This window comes from Plasmodium yoelii, assembly GCF_900002385.2.
Source record: "Plasmodium yoelii strain 17X genome assembly, chromosome: 14".
Taxonomy (NCBI): domain Eukaryota; phylum Apicomplexa; class Aconoidasida; order Haemosporida; family Plasmodiidae; genus Plasmodium; species Plasmodium yoelii.
The window spans coordinates 410708-428046 of NC_036186.2; the positions used below are offsets into that span (position 1 = coordinate 410708).

The window sequence follows — 17339 nt, forward strand, 5'->3', positions numbered from 1 at the left end:
AAATATTTCTATTTCGTATTTATTTTTCCAAAATATATGAATATTTTTTTATGTAACATATTGTGTAAAAAAGAACAAATGATATGTGTATTTTTTTTGTGGGTGTGTGTGTATTAAGGGTTGAAAGCATACAATCAAATTTATCTAATAAATAGTAATATTATATATTGTATGCACATATAATATGTGCATAAGATAGGAATACGCTTATTTTTTTTATATGTCTTTTTATGGAATATTTGTGATGTTTTTAATAAATAATAAATGTTGTATAAAATATATATAATTTTTATATTTCATTATTGAAATATTTTTTATTTATGAAAAATTTATTATACATTTTAAAAATAAATATATTCATTAAAAGTTACCTCACATGCTAACTGCAGATATATTTACGTTTGTATTGTAACCCTATTATATTTTTGTTGTTTTCCTAGTATTATGATTACAATCTATCGTTCTTTCAGTTAAATGTTTACCATTTGTCATAAAAAGATAAAAAATATTTTGTCATTTTAGTATTTATGTTTAAAAAAACAATCATCACAATAAAACGGTAATATAATAATATGTTGCCAATTTATATTTAATTAAACAAGATACATAATTTCAAATGTTACTTTCTTGTTTGCATATATACCAATTCATTTTTTCCACATTTTATATTTTTTCTTAAAATATTTTATTCACATCATTTATAAGGAAGAACATTTAACATTATGTCTATGATATTTTCTATTTGCATATATTAGCATAAGTTTTTATATTCTATTTATTCATCATATATATACTTTTATCAGTTGAAAAAAACGTTCAAACCATATATATTAGTAACAAATAAAAAATATTTAAAATTGGGATATTAAATATATAATTTTTAAAGGATTAGGAATAATGTTTGCTATGTTCTTGATATTAGATTTTATCAAGTGGGTATATTCCCTCACTGCACAAATATATTATACACATATTCACTAAAACATTGGCAATACTATCCCTTGCCAATATATTTGAAACAATGTTCAACTCAATTTCATATAAAAATTATGACACGAAAAAAATAAGTAAAATGAAAATTAATAGCAAAAAGTATTCCAGTATTGAAAAGATATTCATTCCTTGTTTTACCAATGCTTCACTTCTATACAGCTCATAAAAAAATAATATGAATCTTTGTAATTACCTTTTATTTCATCTTTTCCCATATGTGTGTAGTAGAATAAGCTAATGTCGTTTTTATTTACTGTTTTTTTTTTTTTTTTTTAATTATAAAAAATAATTTGAACATTAAAATATATATACTATAGTGAAGAGGGAATATATAGACAGCACTTGCATATTACTTTAATTTGTTTCTCATATTTTTAAAATAAATAAATAAAAATATTTTTTTTTTCTTTGGTTTAGTAATTATTTATACTTTAAATATATAGATATAAAAAAAATAGGATCGTAAATTTTGGAATGCATTTTTGTGCATTAATTTAATTCAATATATTTTTCGTTTTTTTAGAAAGAAAATTATACGATATTCTATATTGCGCTTCGTATTTATTTATTATTAATTCGTAGCAATTTACAGCGAATTTAATATCAATTTATTATTTAATTTTTTTTTATGTCTATTTTTTTATTAAATGAAATATTTATATTAAATTGGATAATATTAATACAAAATTTGATAAAAAAAAAAAATATGAAAACTAAAGGGAGAATTTTCATAGTGTAATGTGTATATTATGCATTTATATATACATATGCACTATAAGTAAATATATTTGTTTGTATGCCTATGTATGTATGTAACGAAGCAAATGAAGATAAGAAATGGATAATGCTACCAGTTTCGACAAAAAAGATAGTAAAAAACATATAGAAGTTAATGAAAATAATGAAAGTAACTTATTAACAATATATTCATTTATTAGCAATTATGTACTTAAAGAAGATATTAGTTATGAGGAAGATTATAATAGATATGAATTATTAGAAAATCATGATTTAGAAAATAAATATTTAGACAAAAAAGTAAGTTTTAGTGAGTATAATGAAAAACGATATGATTATTATGTAGAAAATAAATATTGCGACATCGAAAACGACAAGGAAAATTATGATGAACAGGGATGGGATGAAGTAGATAAAGAATATGATGATGATGATGACAAAGAAGAAGATGTTTATTCTGATGATGAAAATGATGACACTGGAGATCATACAAAAAGGAATACCAATGAATTTTCTCTAAAAATAAATGAAGAAGATGCTTATATAGATAAAGATTATGTAAAGCAAGATTTAGAATCAAATCAATCTTTCCAATTAAAAAAAAACACACATAAAACAAATAGTAAAAATAAAAAAAAAAATAAAAAAGGAGAAAAAACAAAAAGGAATAATATTTCATCGATGAATAATAATTATAATAGAAACATAAACGATAATTATAATGAACGACTTAAAAGAAGTATTAATAATATATCCTCTTATTTTATGCTATCAATGGAAAATTTTAATGACGAAAAAAATATGTTTAAAGACGAAAAACAACTATCCAGACAAATGTCTTATTATAATGATGCATATTATTATACATCCGAAATGATATATAAAGATAATAAAAGACATAAAGAGAAACTTGCATTATATTTAAGGCTAATGTCATTATTTATTAATATAATGATCGGAATTTATTTAATTTCATATTTCCCACATACCAAAAGTAATGAAAATGGAATGGATGTTCAAAATATGCATTTAATGGAATATGAAAATTTAAAAAATGTTATTAAAAATAAATTAGAAAGTAAAAATACCATGGTAGGTAATTTTAACACATTCTTTAGCATGAGTCATATTGATGTGTTAAAAAATAACCAAAATAAGCAAAAATATTTAGATATGCTTTTTAAAATTAGCAAAAAATATAATAACAATAAAGCAAGCATTAATCAAAATGACTATACTAACAATCAAAACAATGACAATGCAAATAATTCTGATAATAATATCGAGATAAATCGTGGTACACAGATAGACAAAAATAATATCGAAGTAAATAAATTAATAAGAGAAATGGATATCATAAATTTAATAGACAACACATATGTTATGGATTATATTTATATAGAAATGAATAAAATATATAAATATGTTGTTTGCTCATTTTTTGGAGAATTATTTGTAATATCAATTATTGTCTTCTCATTATTTATATTAAAATTATTTATAAAGGATAATAACAAATTTAGTGTTATATTAACAATGTATGGTATTTTTTATAAAATATTTTGCTATATATTTGCTCATTATGTTTTAGTTATGGGATTATATATCTTATCAATTTATTATAATATATATGTATATAGAGATATATATGAACATAGTTTTAATTTTTTCTGTTATCATTATGTATATAATAATATACATATACATTTACTTATGTTATTTTATGCATTACAAAATATTGTCTTTACAATAAATGATACCTTCAATTGTCTCAGAATGGCAATTATAATTATCAAGCATGTGATAATCAAAATATATGAAAAAATTACCTGTAAAAATTTTATTACATTTTATGAATTAGAAGAAGATAAATCACCATTATCATTAAATTGTATGAACAAATTTAAGTGTAAACATTGTTTAAATGATAAATGCTGTAAAGACAAAAATTGTGGAGAAATTGATATTGATGAAATTCACCAATTTGAATATGCAAAAACGAAATTCTCGTTTACAGATATAAATCAAAAACAATATTGTAAAAATCTGGATATCAAAACATATGAGCAATCCCTTTTGAACATGCGAAATCCGTTATTTAAGTAGTATACTTTTTGTGCATTTCAGATATCGAAATGTTGTTCATATAAAAAAAAAAAAAAATAAAAAAAAAACATCATTAGAAGTGATACACATAACCACCCAATGCACGGGTTATTATATACATATACTTGCATATTTTCCTATTTACTTAAAAATACATTTTTTAATACATTGTTATTATATGCACATTTTTATTTTTTTAAAACATCATTTCTTAATTATCGAATTTTTTAAGTTGCATTCATACTTTTTTATAAATCTTTTTAATTTTATCGATCTATATAATTTTCAAGTTTGATATCTGCTATTATTTGGTATAATTCGACTTAATTTTATTTAATTTCCTGATTTTTGCTAATTTTGGTAGATGTTTCTAAATTTTATCCATTTCATATAGCTTTCTACATTTTACAATATTTTCCACACCCTCAATATGTTCCTTTATTTTTAGTCTTATTATTCCTCACTATCGAATAGTAGTCACAATATACATTTTAAGATTAATATTAATCAAAAATCGTATTAAAGTTATATGCATAAGAAATAATAATGTGTATATATATTTACAGCATTCCCCTTTAACGGAAAATTATTTGAAAATTTTAACTAATATAAATACACAATGTATATGTGAATAATAATGTTTCATGCCTCATTTTTAATAAATAAAATAAAAAAATTAAATAATGTTGTATCAAATGGAAAATACAATTTTAAACAAATACAAGTAAATAAATACGCACACATATGTGTATTACTATTTATAAATATTTTTTATTATGCAAAAAACAACTTCATATCAAATAAACACTAAGTAATTCATATGCTAATATATTCTATCATTTATTGCCTTTAAGGTACTTAAATATAATCTTTCCCCTTGTAATATATTTTATAATTTTTATTTCATTTCTAAACTATTCTCATGAGTTTTTGTGAACATTTATAAACATTATTTTAAAGAAATTATTATGATTACTTTAATTTTTGTTACTTTTAATGCGATTATTTTTATTCTTAATTTTTGAATTATTTAAAATTTTTTTCTCCCTTGAGCAATCGCAAGTATTTAAAAAGGCACACCCTTTAAAAAGAAAATTTAAAAAATATATATTATGTAAAAATTTACATTTATTAATAAATAAAAGGAGTCTTATATTTATTTGGACAATCTCCATCCTATTTATACATATTATATATATTTTTTATCTTATATTTGTGTGTATATGTAACTTAATATAATGCCATGTGTATAGTTATTTTTTTCCTGTGTTTGATTGTCTAAAGAATATTTTAAGAATATGCAAAAAAAATTAAGAATATATAAATATATATAGTAAATGTACATATTTTCGTATTCTGTGATATTGTATGAAAAAAGAAATAATTTTTATAATTAAAATTAAACAAACATTTTTGGCTTTTTTTTCATAAATTTCGCGTAATATGTATGTGTGAAATCAAAAATAATAAACTTCAGGCATGCATACATATATATACATATATATGTAATCTCTTTTTATACCATTCCGCGGAATAATAAATTTGCTTAACACAAAATGAAAGAACAAGCAGAGATTCCAGATATCAATTTAATAAAAGATACCATTTTTGATTTGCCGAATAGTGTTATTTTAAAAATAATAAATAATAGTATAGATCTAAAAAATTATAAAATAAGAAAAGAAGCCCTTAACACTTTAAGCAAATGTTTATCTTTATTTATTTTGTATATAACTGATGGAGCATTAGAACATTGTGAAAGTGAAAAAAGATTTACAATTTTTGTTCGAGACATTTTAAATTCCTTAAATGATTCATTATTTCTAGATATATATGATCAACTAAAAACACAGGTAGCTATACAAGAAGAAAATAATAAAAAAGCTACTTCCAATAACAATAGTGGTGCAAATTCCACAAATAAAGATGCAGAAGGGGGACAAAATAATGAAAACCCAAAAGAAAACGATGATTTTGATATATTACTTCAAGCTTTAGAATAATCCCTAAATGAGTTATGCCCACAATGCTAATTTGTGTAATAGGCATGGATTTGATAAACAATAGTTCAAAAATACTATCTATTATTATTTAATTTGCCAATTATATAAATAATCTTACCCTTTGTTATGGGGATTATACATTTGAATGACATAATTTCATATGTGCATAAACATGATTATGCATAACAATGAACTCATAGTACATTTTTTTCAAATATTATTTTTAAAAGACTATTAAATTGATTTTTATTAAAAAGTTATCATATGTACATGTATATTTTTTTGAATTTTATGCATTATGCGTAAATATAAAAATGGGAAAATAAATTAAAGCAATTTTATATGTATTCTTAAAATAACAAGCGTAAAGTCGCTGTATAAAATATATAACTCCTCTTTTGAAGGGTATTTATTCATATGCAAATGTAAAGATATATATGTAACCATATATATACATATTTACGGAACGTAGATATTTATATCTACAGCTTCGTTTAAAATTATAAAAACATTTAAAGAAATGCACCAACATTTTATTAAAATCGTTAAGAGCAAAATTAATATAGTACGTGTTTGCTAATTATAAAAAATATACTAATAGTATGGTCACCGTTTGCAAAACTTAGCATTTTCTGCATATTTTTGTATACGTAAAGGGGATTAGCAGCCAACTTATGATAATGTATATATATGAGTACAACTTGGTTATTAATATCTCTATACAAATAGCTATAATTTTATATTGTCAAATAGGGATATTATTTGAGTTTCTAATATATGGTGCTCATATTAAACTAGACTAATATATTCGTCGTAACTTTTGATAGTGTAAAAAGGTCTTCTTTCTTTTTTTCTGCAGAATTTTCTGTACAATGAATCAATAAATAAGGAGGTCAATTTCATGTTTGTTAATATAGGTACTTGGAAATCAGAGGCAAGTCTTCTAATTTTATATCCATGCGAAGTAACTTTTGTTGTTAATGCATCAGTTATATTTATAACCATTTCAACTTTATGATTCATAATTAAATCCGTTATATTTGGTAATATATTTTCGGAATCCTTATTGTGAACTTTTATAAGTTTTTGATGGAATTTTGAATCTTTATCAATATTAAATGATGCTAAAAATTTGGAATAAAATTCATATGTTCCTTCAGTAGCATAAATTGTGAATCCCATCAAAAATAATAATTGAAATGGTTCTTCAAATGCTAACTTGTTATTTAAATTTTTAATGCTTATTAAGATTGATTTCTTGGGTAATTTCATACCTGTAGCAACTAAAGATTTAAGTAAAGCTTCATATTTATTTAAACCAAAACAAGCTACTTCTCCTGTTGATTTCATTTCAACACCTAATATACAATCTGATCCATGTAATCTGTTAAATGAAAAAATTGGTGATTTAATAGCTGTATACTCCAAATCGATCAATGATATATTTATTGGCTTAACATCATAACCCATTAAAATTCTTGTGGCTAAATCTATAAAATTCAAATTTAATGCTTTCGAAATAAATGGGAATGTTCTTGATGCTCTTAAATTACATTCAATAATTTTTATTTCATTCTGATGGCAAATAAATTGAATATTAAATGGTCCAGAGATGTTTAAATATTTTGATATTTTTTCAGATATTTTTTTTATTTTTCTGTGTGTTTCTACATATATATTTTGGGCAGGTAAAATTAAAGTTGCATCTCCTGAGTGAACTCCTGCATTTTCTACATGTTCTGATATAGCATAATTAATCATTTTACCATTTTTACTTACACAATCAATTTCAATTTCTTTAGCATTTTCAATAAACTTGGAGATAACAACTGGATTATCTTTACTTACGATTGCGGCTTTCATTAAAAAGTTTTTTAATTCTTCAAAACTGTTTACTACTCTCATAGCTGCACCGGATAAGACATAAGATGGTCTGACAAGGACAGGGAATTTAACTTCGTTGGCAAATTGCATAGCTTTTGATAACTTTGTGAATTTATTCCATTTAGGTTGATCTATTTTTAAGGAATCACATAAATGAGAAAATTTATTTCGATTTTCACAACAATCTACACTTTTTGCACTAGATCCTAATATATTTACATTATTTTTATATAAACTGAAAACCAAATTATTCGATGTTTGACCACCAAAAGCTATAATAACACCTTGACTTTTTTCAAAATTATGTATAAATTTTATAACTTCTGTTGTTATTTCGTCAAAGTATAATCTATCACTTTCATCGTAATCTGTACTAACTGTTTCGGGGTTACAATTAATTAATATTGCTTTATGATTTAATTTTCTTATGGTCTTAACACAATGTATTGCACTCCAATCAAATTCAACAGAACTACCAATTCTATAACATCCACATCCCAAAACAATAAAGCATTTCTTCTTTTCCTTCTCCATCTCGCTTTTATTATCAATTATTTTAAATCCAATATCATTAAACTTTTCATGAAATATATTATCATTTTCAGAATTAATAGATGACAATTCCGAGTTTAATTCATCTTCTTCATAATCAAGTACACTACTATCATTATTCTCATCGTTCATACTAATGCTATAACTACTATAACAGTTATCAGATCCGGAATATAAATCTTCATATCCATAATCGTTTTCTATATAATTAATGTTTTTCTTGTGATTTTGAATATAGGATAATTCTGAAAAACAGTCACTTTTATTATCATCATTGTAACTGTTCATCAAGTTATTATTATTTTTTGATGCCATTTTATTATTATTGCTGAAGCTTTTTTCATTTTCTTCTTGTTCGTTCATGCTATATACCATTGTATTTTCTTCATTATAATTAATTTTCTTAGCTTTTTCTTTATTACTATTAATATATTCACATTTGCTATTTCCAAAATTCTTATCACTCTTTATTACTTCGCCCTTACTATCATTATTAATTAATTCCCTCATCTTATTTATTTTGTATTCATTATTATATACAGAATCTCTAATATAATATGAGTTATTTGCAATATTATTTATATTTCCTCTATTATCATCCATTCTCATTGATTTATCAGGGTTTGCATTATTTTCGTCATCTTCTGATGTATTACAATTTTCTAAATATAATTGATCATTTGTTGAATGAGAACTTCGATTTGATTTAAACTCTTCCAAAATGTTTCCATCATTTGGATTACCATTTTCATTTTTCTGTTCATTTTTTGTGTTATTTGGATAGGATTTGTTATTAAGAATACAATTTTCTTTTTTCTCTTTCATTGGACATTTCATACCTTGATGTATTCCAAAATTGTGGTAATCATTTTGGTTTATCATTTTGTTTCCAGAAAATGGACACCTTTTCTTATTGTCATCTCCAATCGTATCTTGCTGGTTATTATCACTAAAACCTTCTTCTCTCTTGTTATTTTTTAAAAAGTTTTTCAAATTAAACATATCATTTTGCTCATGTCCCATATATCTTCCATTGCCATAATTATTCATATATTTGCATGATGGTATTGTGGTATAATCTGGATTTTTTTCGGTATTTTGCATTTCACCATTTTCTCCATCATTATTTGTAACTTTATTTGCCTCTTCAGCGTCATTAATATCTGCTCTTGAACAATTAAGCCCATTTTGTTGGGATGTTTCTTGATTAAAGGAAAATTCATCATATATAACTTTATTATTATTTTTATGCCAATGGTGTGGGATACCATCCCTTATTTCATTATACTCTCTGGAGATTAGTCTATGGTCTTTTCTTTTCTTTACCTTCATATTTAATGGTAAAACATCATGTTCAGTTCCTTGATACGTCAAATATAAATAATTTGTGAGAGCAGGAAATTCAGCAGATAAAGTATCTATAACTTTGATATGAGGATGAAGCCCTATATTTTCTCGATATTTCATTACATCACTTTCTTTTGTTTTGACATTATAAGATAAATAATGAGCAATTTGTTTATCACTAAAACCATGCTTTTTATAATATTTTAAATCATAAAATGACAACTGTTCTAATGTTAATGATTTTAATTTATTTTCCAAATTGTATATATTATAAAATTTATATAAAAACCAATAATCAATATTAGTTAATTCATGGATAACATCAATCGACATATTTAAATGAAATGCTTGATGTATAGCATCTATTCTTTTAGGTGAAGGATTTTTTAGTTCGTCAATAATTTTTTCTTCATTCCAATCTATACAATAAGTATTAGAAAAACCTAAGTAATTATCGTCAATACATCTTAATGACTTTTGTATAGATTCTTCAAAAGTTCTTCCAATTGACATAACTTCACCAACACTTTTCATACTACTATTCATTGTATTCGAAGCAAATTCAAACTTGTTTAAATCCCAACGTGGAATTTTTGTTGTTATATAATCGAGAGATGGTTCAAAACATGCGGTTGTTTTTCGAGTTATGCTATTTTTTAAACTTACTAAATCATATCCTAAAGCTATTTTTGCTGATATATATGCAAGGGGATATCCTGTAGCTTTAGAAGCAAGTGCTGAACTTCTACTCAATCTTGCATTTACTTCTATAATACAATATTCTCCTGTTTTGGGGTTTATACCAAATTGAATATTACATTCTCCAATAATATTTAAATGAGTAATAACCTTCAAAGCGATTTCTCTAAATTTGTAATATTCAGAATTGCTTAATGTTTGTGATGGTGCAACAACTATACTATCTCCTGTATGTATACCTAATGGATCAATATTTTCCATGTTACATATAGCTATACAATTATTTTTATTATCTCTTAATAATTCATATTCTATTTCCTTCCATCCTTTTAATGATTTATCTATAAATATTTCATTATCAGTTTGTAAAAATATTTCTTTACATTTTTCAATTAACTCTTCCTCATTATTTATAAAACTGCTATTCAAACCACCTAAAGAAAATGTAGTACGCACTAAAATGGGATAGCCTATTTTATTAGCTACTTCAATAGCTTCTTCTACATTTTTTGCACTACCATATGGAGCAATTATTTCATTAATTTCTTTTAATTTTTCAGCAAACATACTTCGATTTTCAGTTATTAAAATTGATTCTAATGAAGTACCTAAAGCTAAACAGTTGTTTTTTTTTAATACTTTTTTTTGTTCTAACATTAAGGCACAGTTTAATGCAGTTTGCCCACCAAATGTACAAAGAATAAAGTCCGGTTTTTCCTTTTTTATAATCTTTTCAACAAATTCACAATTTACTGGTAAAAAATATACTTTATCTGCTAACCCTTTTGAAGTTTGAACTGTAGCAATATTAGGATTAACTAATATAACATAAATACCACATTCCTTTAAACTTTTTATTGCTTGTGTACCAGAATAATCAAATTCACCTGCTTGTCCAATACATAAACCTCCACTACCAAGAAGCAACACTTTTTTTTTTATATGTATAATATTTTGTGGAAGATTTTCACGATATTCTCTTTTTTTATTAAATGCATCTAATATAAAATTTCGAAATAAAAATCCAGTATCTTCAGGACCGTTGTTTCCTTCGGGGTGAAATTGAACAGTATAAAATCTCCCATTCTTATGTGAAATTCCTTCTATAGATTTGTCATTAGCATTAATATAACTAATAGCTAAATCTTTTCTTTTTAATATACATTTTTTTTTTAAACAATACCCATGGTTTTGTGAAGTTATGTAACATCTATTATTTAATAATTCTATAACTGGTTGATTTACACCTCTATTACCATATCTCATTTTATAAGTTTCACAACCTAATGATATACCCAATAGTTGATTACCTAAACATATACCAAATATTAATTTATTCTGTTGTAAACTAGTTTTCAAATTATTAATTAACAATTTACATTTTTCTGGATTTCCTGGCCCATTTGATAATAATACTGCATCATAATCGATATAATTAAAATTATAATAATATGGAACAATAATATAAGTTATTGGTAAATCTTTACCATGTTTCATTAAATTTTTTATTATACTATTTTTTATACCACAATCAACAATTACTATAATTTTTTCCTTGTCATTATTTCGTTTGTTTACTAAATCCAAAAATGTTTGATTGTTCATCGTTTTCTTTATATATGTGCTATTGTCATTGTTCATATTAAATTCTTTGCCAATTTCTTTCTGTTCACAACCATGTTTTTTAGTTCCTTCAATGTTATAATATCCATACTCATCTAAGTTATTTTCATGATACTCTTTATTTTCGTCAATATCTATTAAATATTTATCATATTCACATATTCCATATAAATTTCTAAAAGAGTTATTTTCGTCATTACTATCATTAAAATTTATATAGTTACTATAATGTTTAATATTTTCATCTGACGATTCTAATAAATTCATTTTCCCTCTTAACAATGAATGATAATTTGAATTTTTATTATAATCAATTTTTTCAAATGATGATGCGACATTTTCTAAATTTGAATAACTTTCACATTCTGTATTATTTTCTTTATATAAGTAATTGGAATTTTTATTCATGTAATTTCTTTCTTCATTATTTATAAATGTAATATTTTTCAGTTTAAATACTCTTATATAGTGATTACATACATATTTTGTAACATCAATTTGACCAGGGTCAAATAAATTTATTTCTTTATATATATTATTTATATTATTTCTATTTTTATATACTACAATTTTTCCCAACATACTACCCTTTTCTCTTAATATTTTTGTCAATGCTCGAGTATCTATACCACCAATACAAGGAATTTTATATTTTTTCAACCATTCACTTAATGTTATATATGCATTATAATGATATGATTGTTTACTATATTCACATATTACTAAACCTTGTACATGTATTCTATTACTTTCAAAATTATTTACTATACCAAATTTATTGTGCTTTGCTTTTTCTACACCATAATTACCTATTGATGGAAATGTCAAAACTAATATTTGACCAAAATAACTAGGATCTGATAATGCTTCAGGATATCCAACCATAGCAGTATTGAATATAACTTCTCCTGTAACTATATAATCATCATTTTCAATTTTACTACCTCTAAATAACATATCATCATTTATATTTTTGCCACATTTTTCTGTAATATCTTCATTTTCATTACATTGGTTTTTTTTTTCACATGTATGCCCTTCATATCCTACGCTGTATCCAACAAATTCAGTTCCATCTTCAAGAATAAGCTTTCCCACTGTTTTGTACTCTAAATGAAAGAAAATTAATTAAAAAAAAAAATTAATAATATCCATACATATTTAAGGAATTAAATGCAACACAAATTGCGTAACGACATATATATAATTGCAATTTTAGTAAACAATGCAGAACATTATCTACTTAATGTATACGTTCATATCACATTAGTTTGACTCATAATTAACTATGCATATTATTCATAGGGATAAATACATTGTATGCATTTTCATTTGGCAATGTATATATATATATATATAGATGTAAACAGTAAACAATTTGATTTGTTAAACGATTTTATGCATCTACATATATAATATCACATGGATATGTACTAATATTATATATACATACGCCAACTCTCTCTCAATATATATTTTTTGCGTTTTATTTTATATTTTTTATCGTACCATAGTCTGGCCAAAACTCAGAATCCATTTTGTATTAAGAATTTATCTTTTAATTATAAATGTTGAGCAAATATAGAAAATTAATAAAAAATAAATGAAATTTATATAATTTAAATGCTTAAAAATATTTGAACTATGGCACATGCTTCTTATTGTTATTTTCTTATTCTATATATAAAGCCTTCTCACATATCTATTTTAAGATATATGAATATATGTTGGTATTTACATACGTGATATACGAGTTCACACAAAATGCTATAAAAATAAAGTATTTACTTTTAAGTAGATTGCATTGTCACGTTGATATTAAATTTACATATATTCATATTTTATCTCATTTTACAAAAATTTTAATATATTATTATTTCATTATTACTTACTATTTTATATGTTTGCACTTTAGTATTTGTATTGACTTTTTTCATTTTTCTACATTATATATTTATTCTTTGTCGCCACTATTTAATGACTATAATTTTTTTATGACAATGTCAAAATGTAGATATATAATTTTTAAATATTTTTAATAAAATTTTCTATATATATGCATTAGATTATTTAATCGATCCATTTTTTATTTTTATTTTTTTTATTTTTTTTTTTTGATGTTTGTAACGTTATTCTTATAAAATATTCATTGTTTTATGTTTCAAATGAAATTTTATTTTTTTTGTTTTATCCAGTTGTAATTTTTTTCTCCCAGATTATGTATATACTAGTAGCATACAAAGGGTATTTATATATATATACTACAATATTATGTATTTATATATATATAATACAATATTATATATATTTATATAACTATATACACACAACGGAGAGTCGTTTTTTTTTTTAATTTATTACTTTTTACAAATATTTATAAATGGTTAGGAGAAAAAATATTCAAATTACTACTTTTATATATACTGATAATTAACTATGGGTTATATTGAATAATATATTGTTCTTGTTTTAATTTTATTCGTAAATGTTTTTTCATATTTTTCTTTATATTATATATATAAGCATACATGTAGATATGTGAATGAGTTAAATAAGAGCAAATTGTTAAAGAAATATATTTACCTTTATACGAACAACATAAATGTATATATACATATATATATGCGCGCGTTTCTTTTCCCCATTAAATGTTAAACAATTACATTATTTGTGAATATTGTTAAAAATATAAACAAACATTATGAATACTGCGAAACATATGTATTAAAAGAATAATATATAGTAACTAGTTGGATGGGACAATCCCAATTTTACAAAAATATCATTTTTACATATACTACCCAAAGGCCCACAACAATTCCTTATACATTTCTCATTTTAAGTTATTCGATATATTAACTCAAAGACTATATTTATTATTGTGTTGAAATTATTTGAGAGAACAATGTCAAAATTACAAATAAAATAAAATGGTAAATATAAGTATAATTAAATCATATAAATCTATTTAAATAAAGTGTTAATATTTCTTTTTTTGTTTTTTTTTGGGAAAATTATTGTAAAAATATGTGCAACTTATATTTTTTGCTATTATTAAAACAAAATATCTTTAAAGAGGAAACAACTGGAAAACTATTAATAAACTAATTTATTTCTTTAATAATTTGAAATTGTAGTTTTTTTTCATATTAAAAATAACAATAAAAATGCTTATTAAATAATTTGGCACTAAAAATAATATAAAGTCAATTTTTTAACTATTATTTTAAACGAAATTATTATTATTTTTTAATATTAAAATTATATTAATTATTTTGCTATAAATATATTTACTTATAGAAAGCCCCCATTTTTACATGTATACTTAAAAAACATGTATATATAACACAGGCATAAACAAATTTATTAATAATGTTGTTTTTCGTAAATTCATAGCATTATGAAGTTTAATGCATACAATAAATATGCAATTTAATAAGTTTGATAATAATAATAATTTTTGTTATATATACAGTATACATATATAAAATAGCAATTGCTTAGTCAACCCCTTTAAATGCTATATATATTTCTTTATTAATAATATTATATACTATTAAAAGCCTTGGCAATATAATATTTTATTCATAACAGGGGATTATATTATTTAACCAGATACTAGTATATGCTATACAAATATATACATATTTAATACTTATCACGTTAAAAAAATCGTCAATGGGTTTAATATATTTTATTGTATACTAAGTAAAAAAAAAGCTATTAAAATCTAAGGTTTAAATATTTTTTATATGCATATATAATTATAGAGAAATATATGAAAAACAAATTCCCTAGTGTAGCCTCCTATGTATTTGTACTTAAAAATTATATTCATTTTAAATATATAACATAATACATATTAAATTATTTACGTATTTATCTCACAAAGAATAGTGCATTTCGTATTATTCCTTTTTTCATTTTGAAGTTCCCTTTAAAATCTATATTAAACGCATATAAGGGTGAAAAATAATTTTACCAATACTAGCAAGTAGCATATTCTTTTACAATATTATAATAATTTTTCTTCATCGCAAAAAGAATTACAAATAATAATATTTTAAATAAAAAAATTTCCATAAATAAAAAAAAAAATAAAAAAAATTTTTAGGGAAAAAATTCTTTTACTTTTTTAAATATATATCATTAAATAAAAGATTAAAAAATAATAATATTTACCTCCATTATTTAAAGAGTAGATTTAAGGTTTTTGTGAATCAATTAATAAATCTATATAATTAAAAAAAAATATACATATATATTTTTTAAAAACAAATTAAACTTTTCATTACATTTTAATATTTATAACTCAAAATGAATGTCGATTTATTAAATCGTGATCCAATTGAAGAATCCAAGAAGCATAAATTAAAGAGATTAATTCCAAGCCCCAATTCATATTTTATGGATGTAAAATGCCCAGGATGTCTTCAAATCACAACATTGTTCAGCCATGCACAAAATGTAGTATTATGTGGAAGGTAAAACATAAAATCCAATTATTATTTAGTTATTTATTTAATATCCAATATTTTGTATGCGCACATCATCTGTATATTTAGCATAGTATATATCGCGTATCATGCATAGTATATACTTGCTTAAACTTATTGATATTATTTTTTAAATAAATTATTGCGCAAATATACATATATATTTATATATTTATTTATATATATATATATATTTTTTTTTTTTTTTTTCCTTACAATGCAGCTGTAATATTATGTTATGCCAACCAACTGGAGGAAAATGCAAATTAACAGAGGGTTGTTCCTTTAGAAAAAAAATTGAATAATTGGAAAGATAAACAATTTAACCAAACACAAAGACCAGAGAGAGAGTGTAAGATTTTGACAGATCAATCATAATGGAACAAAAATTGTATTTTATCAATATAGAAGAGTTGTGAAAGAATTTTTTTACCCTTTAAGAAATGCTATTTATTATATATATTCAATAATTAAAATATAAGAACACCAAAAAAATAAATATACTTTTTTTTTTAATACATAAAATTGTATATATATACATGTGTATGCATATGTAAATATTTACAAATATTTTTATTTTGCCAATTTTTTAAATTTAGATATTATAACAAAAAAAACTTAGAAAAAGAATCAAAATATTATTTCATCATATATATGTGCGGATTACAATAGCACAAAAAAAAATTTAAGTATATGATACATATGTAATATGTATATATATATACTTGTATTACTAAAAATTTATAAAAATTATTGATTCTATAGCGTTAAAAAATATATAATTTACTTGTATAATATACAAAAAAACATTAAATAAGACAGAAAATAAATAAATATACATAGGAAAATCTCAATCCTATTAAAACGTTGCCATACATGCATTAATACAACATATATA

At 22.5% G+C, this 17339-nt stretch overlaps 4 protein-coding genes across 4 annotated transcripts; 3 read left to right on the top strand and 1 right to left on the bottom strand.

Annotated features, from left to right (window-relative positions):
• Window positions 1-1830: 1830 nt before the first annotated feature.
• PY17X_1408200 (conserved Plasmodium protein, unknown function) lies at window positions 1831-3837 on the top strand (the record flags this gene model as incomplete). Its single annotated transcript, XM_721775.2, has 1 exon — window positions 1831-3837. The coding sequence occupies one exon, from the start codon at window positions 1831-1833 to the stop codon at window positions 3835-3837; it is 2007 nt and encodes a 668-aa protein (XP_726868.2).
• A 1556-nt stretch (window positions 3838-5393) lies between these two features.
• On the top strand, window positions 5394-5840 carry PY17X_1408300 (CCAAT-binding transcription factor, putative; the record flags this gene model as incomplete). Its single annotated transcript, XM_721776.1, has 1 exon — window positions 5394-5840. One exon carries the CDS (start codon window positions 5394-5396, stop codon window positions 5838-5840), a length of 447 nt encoding a protein of 148 aa, XP_726869.1.
• Window positions 5841-6629: 789 nt separating this feature from the next.
• On the bottom strand, window positions 6630-13482 carry PY17X_1408400 (carbamoyl phosphate synthetase, putative; the record flags this gene model as incomplete). Its single annotated transcript, XM_022957429.1, has 2 exons — window positions 6630-13054; window positions 13455-13482. 2 exons carry the CDS (start codon window positions 13480-13482, stop codon window positions 6630-6632), a joined length of 6453 nt encoding a protein of 2150 aa, XP_022812825.1.
• Window positions 13483-16262: 2780 nt separating this feature from the next.
• On the top strand, window positions 16263-16746 carry PY17X_1408500 (40S ribosomal protein S27, putative; the record flags this gene model as incomplete). The annotated part of the gene is made up of 2 exons (XM_726035.1): window positions 16263-16429; window positions 16665-16746. 2 exons carry the CDS (start codon window positions 16263-16265, stop codon window positions 16744-16746), a joined length of 249 nt encoding a protein of 82 aa, XP_731128.1.
• Between the last annotated feature and the right edge of the window lie 593 nt (window positions 16747-17339).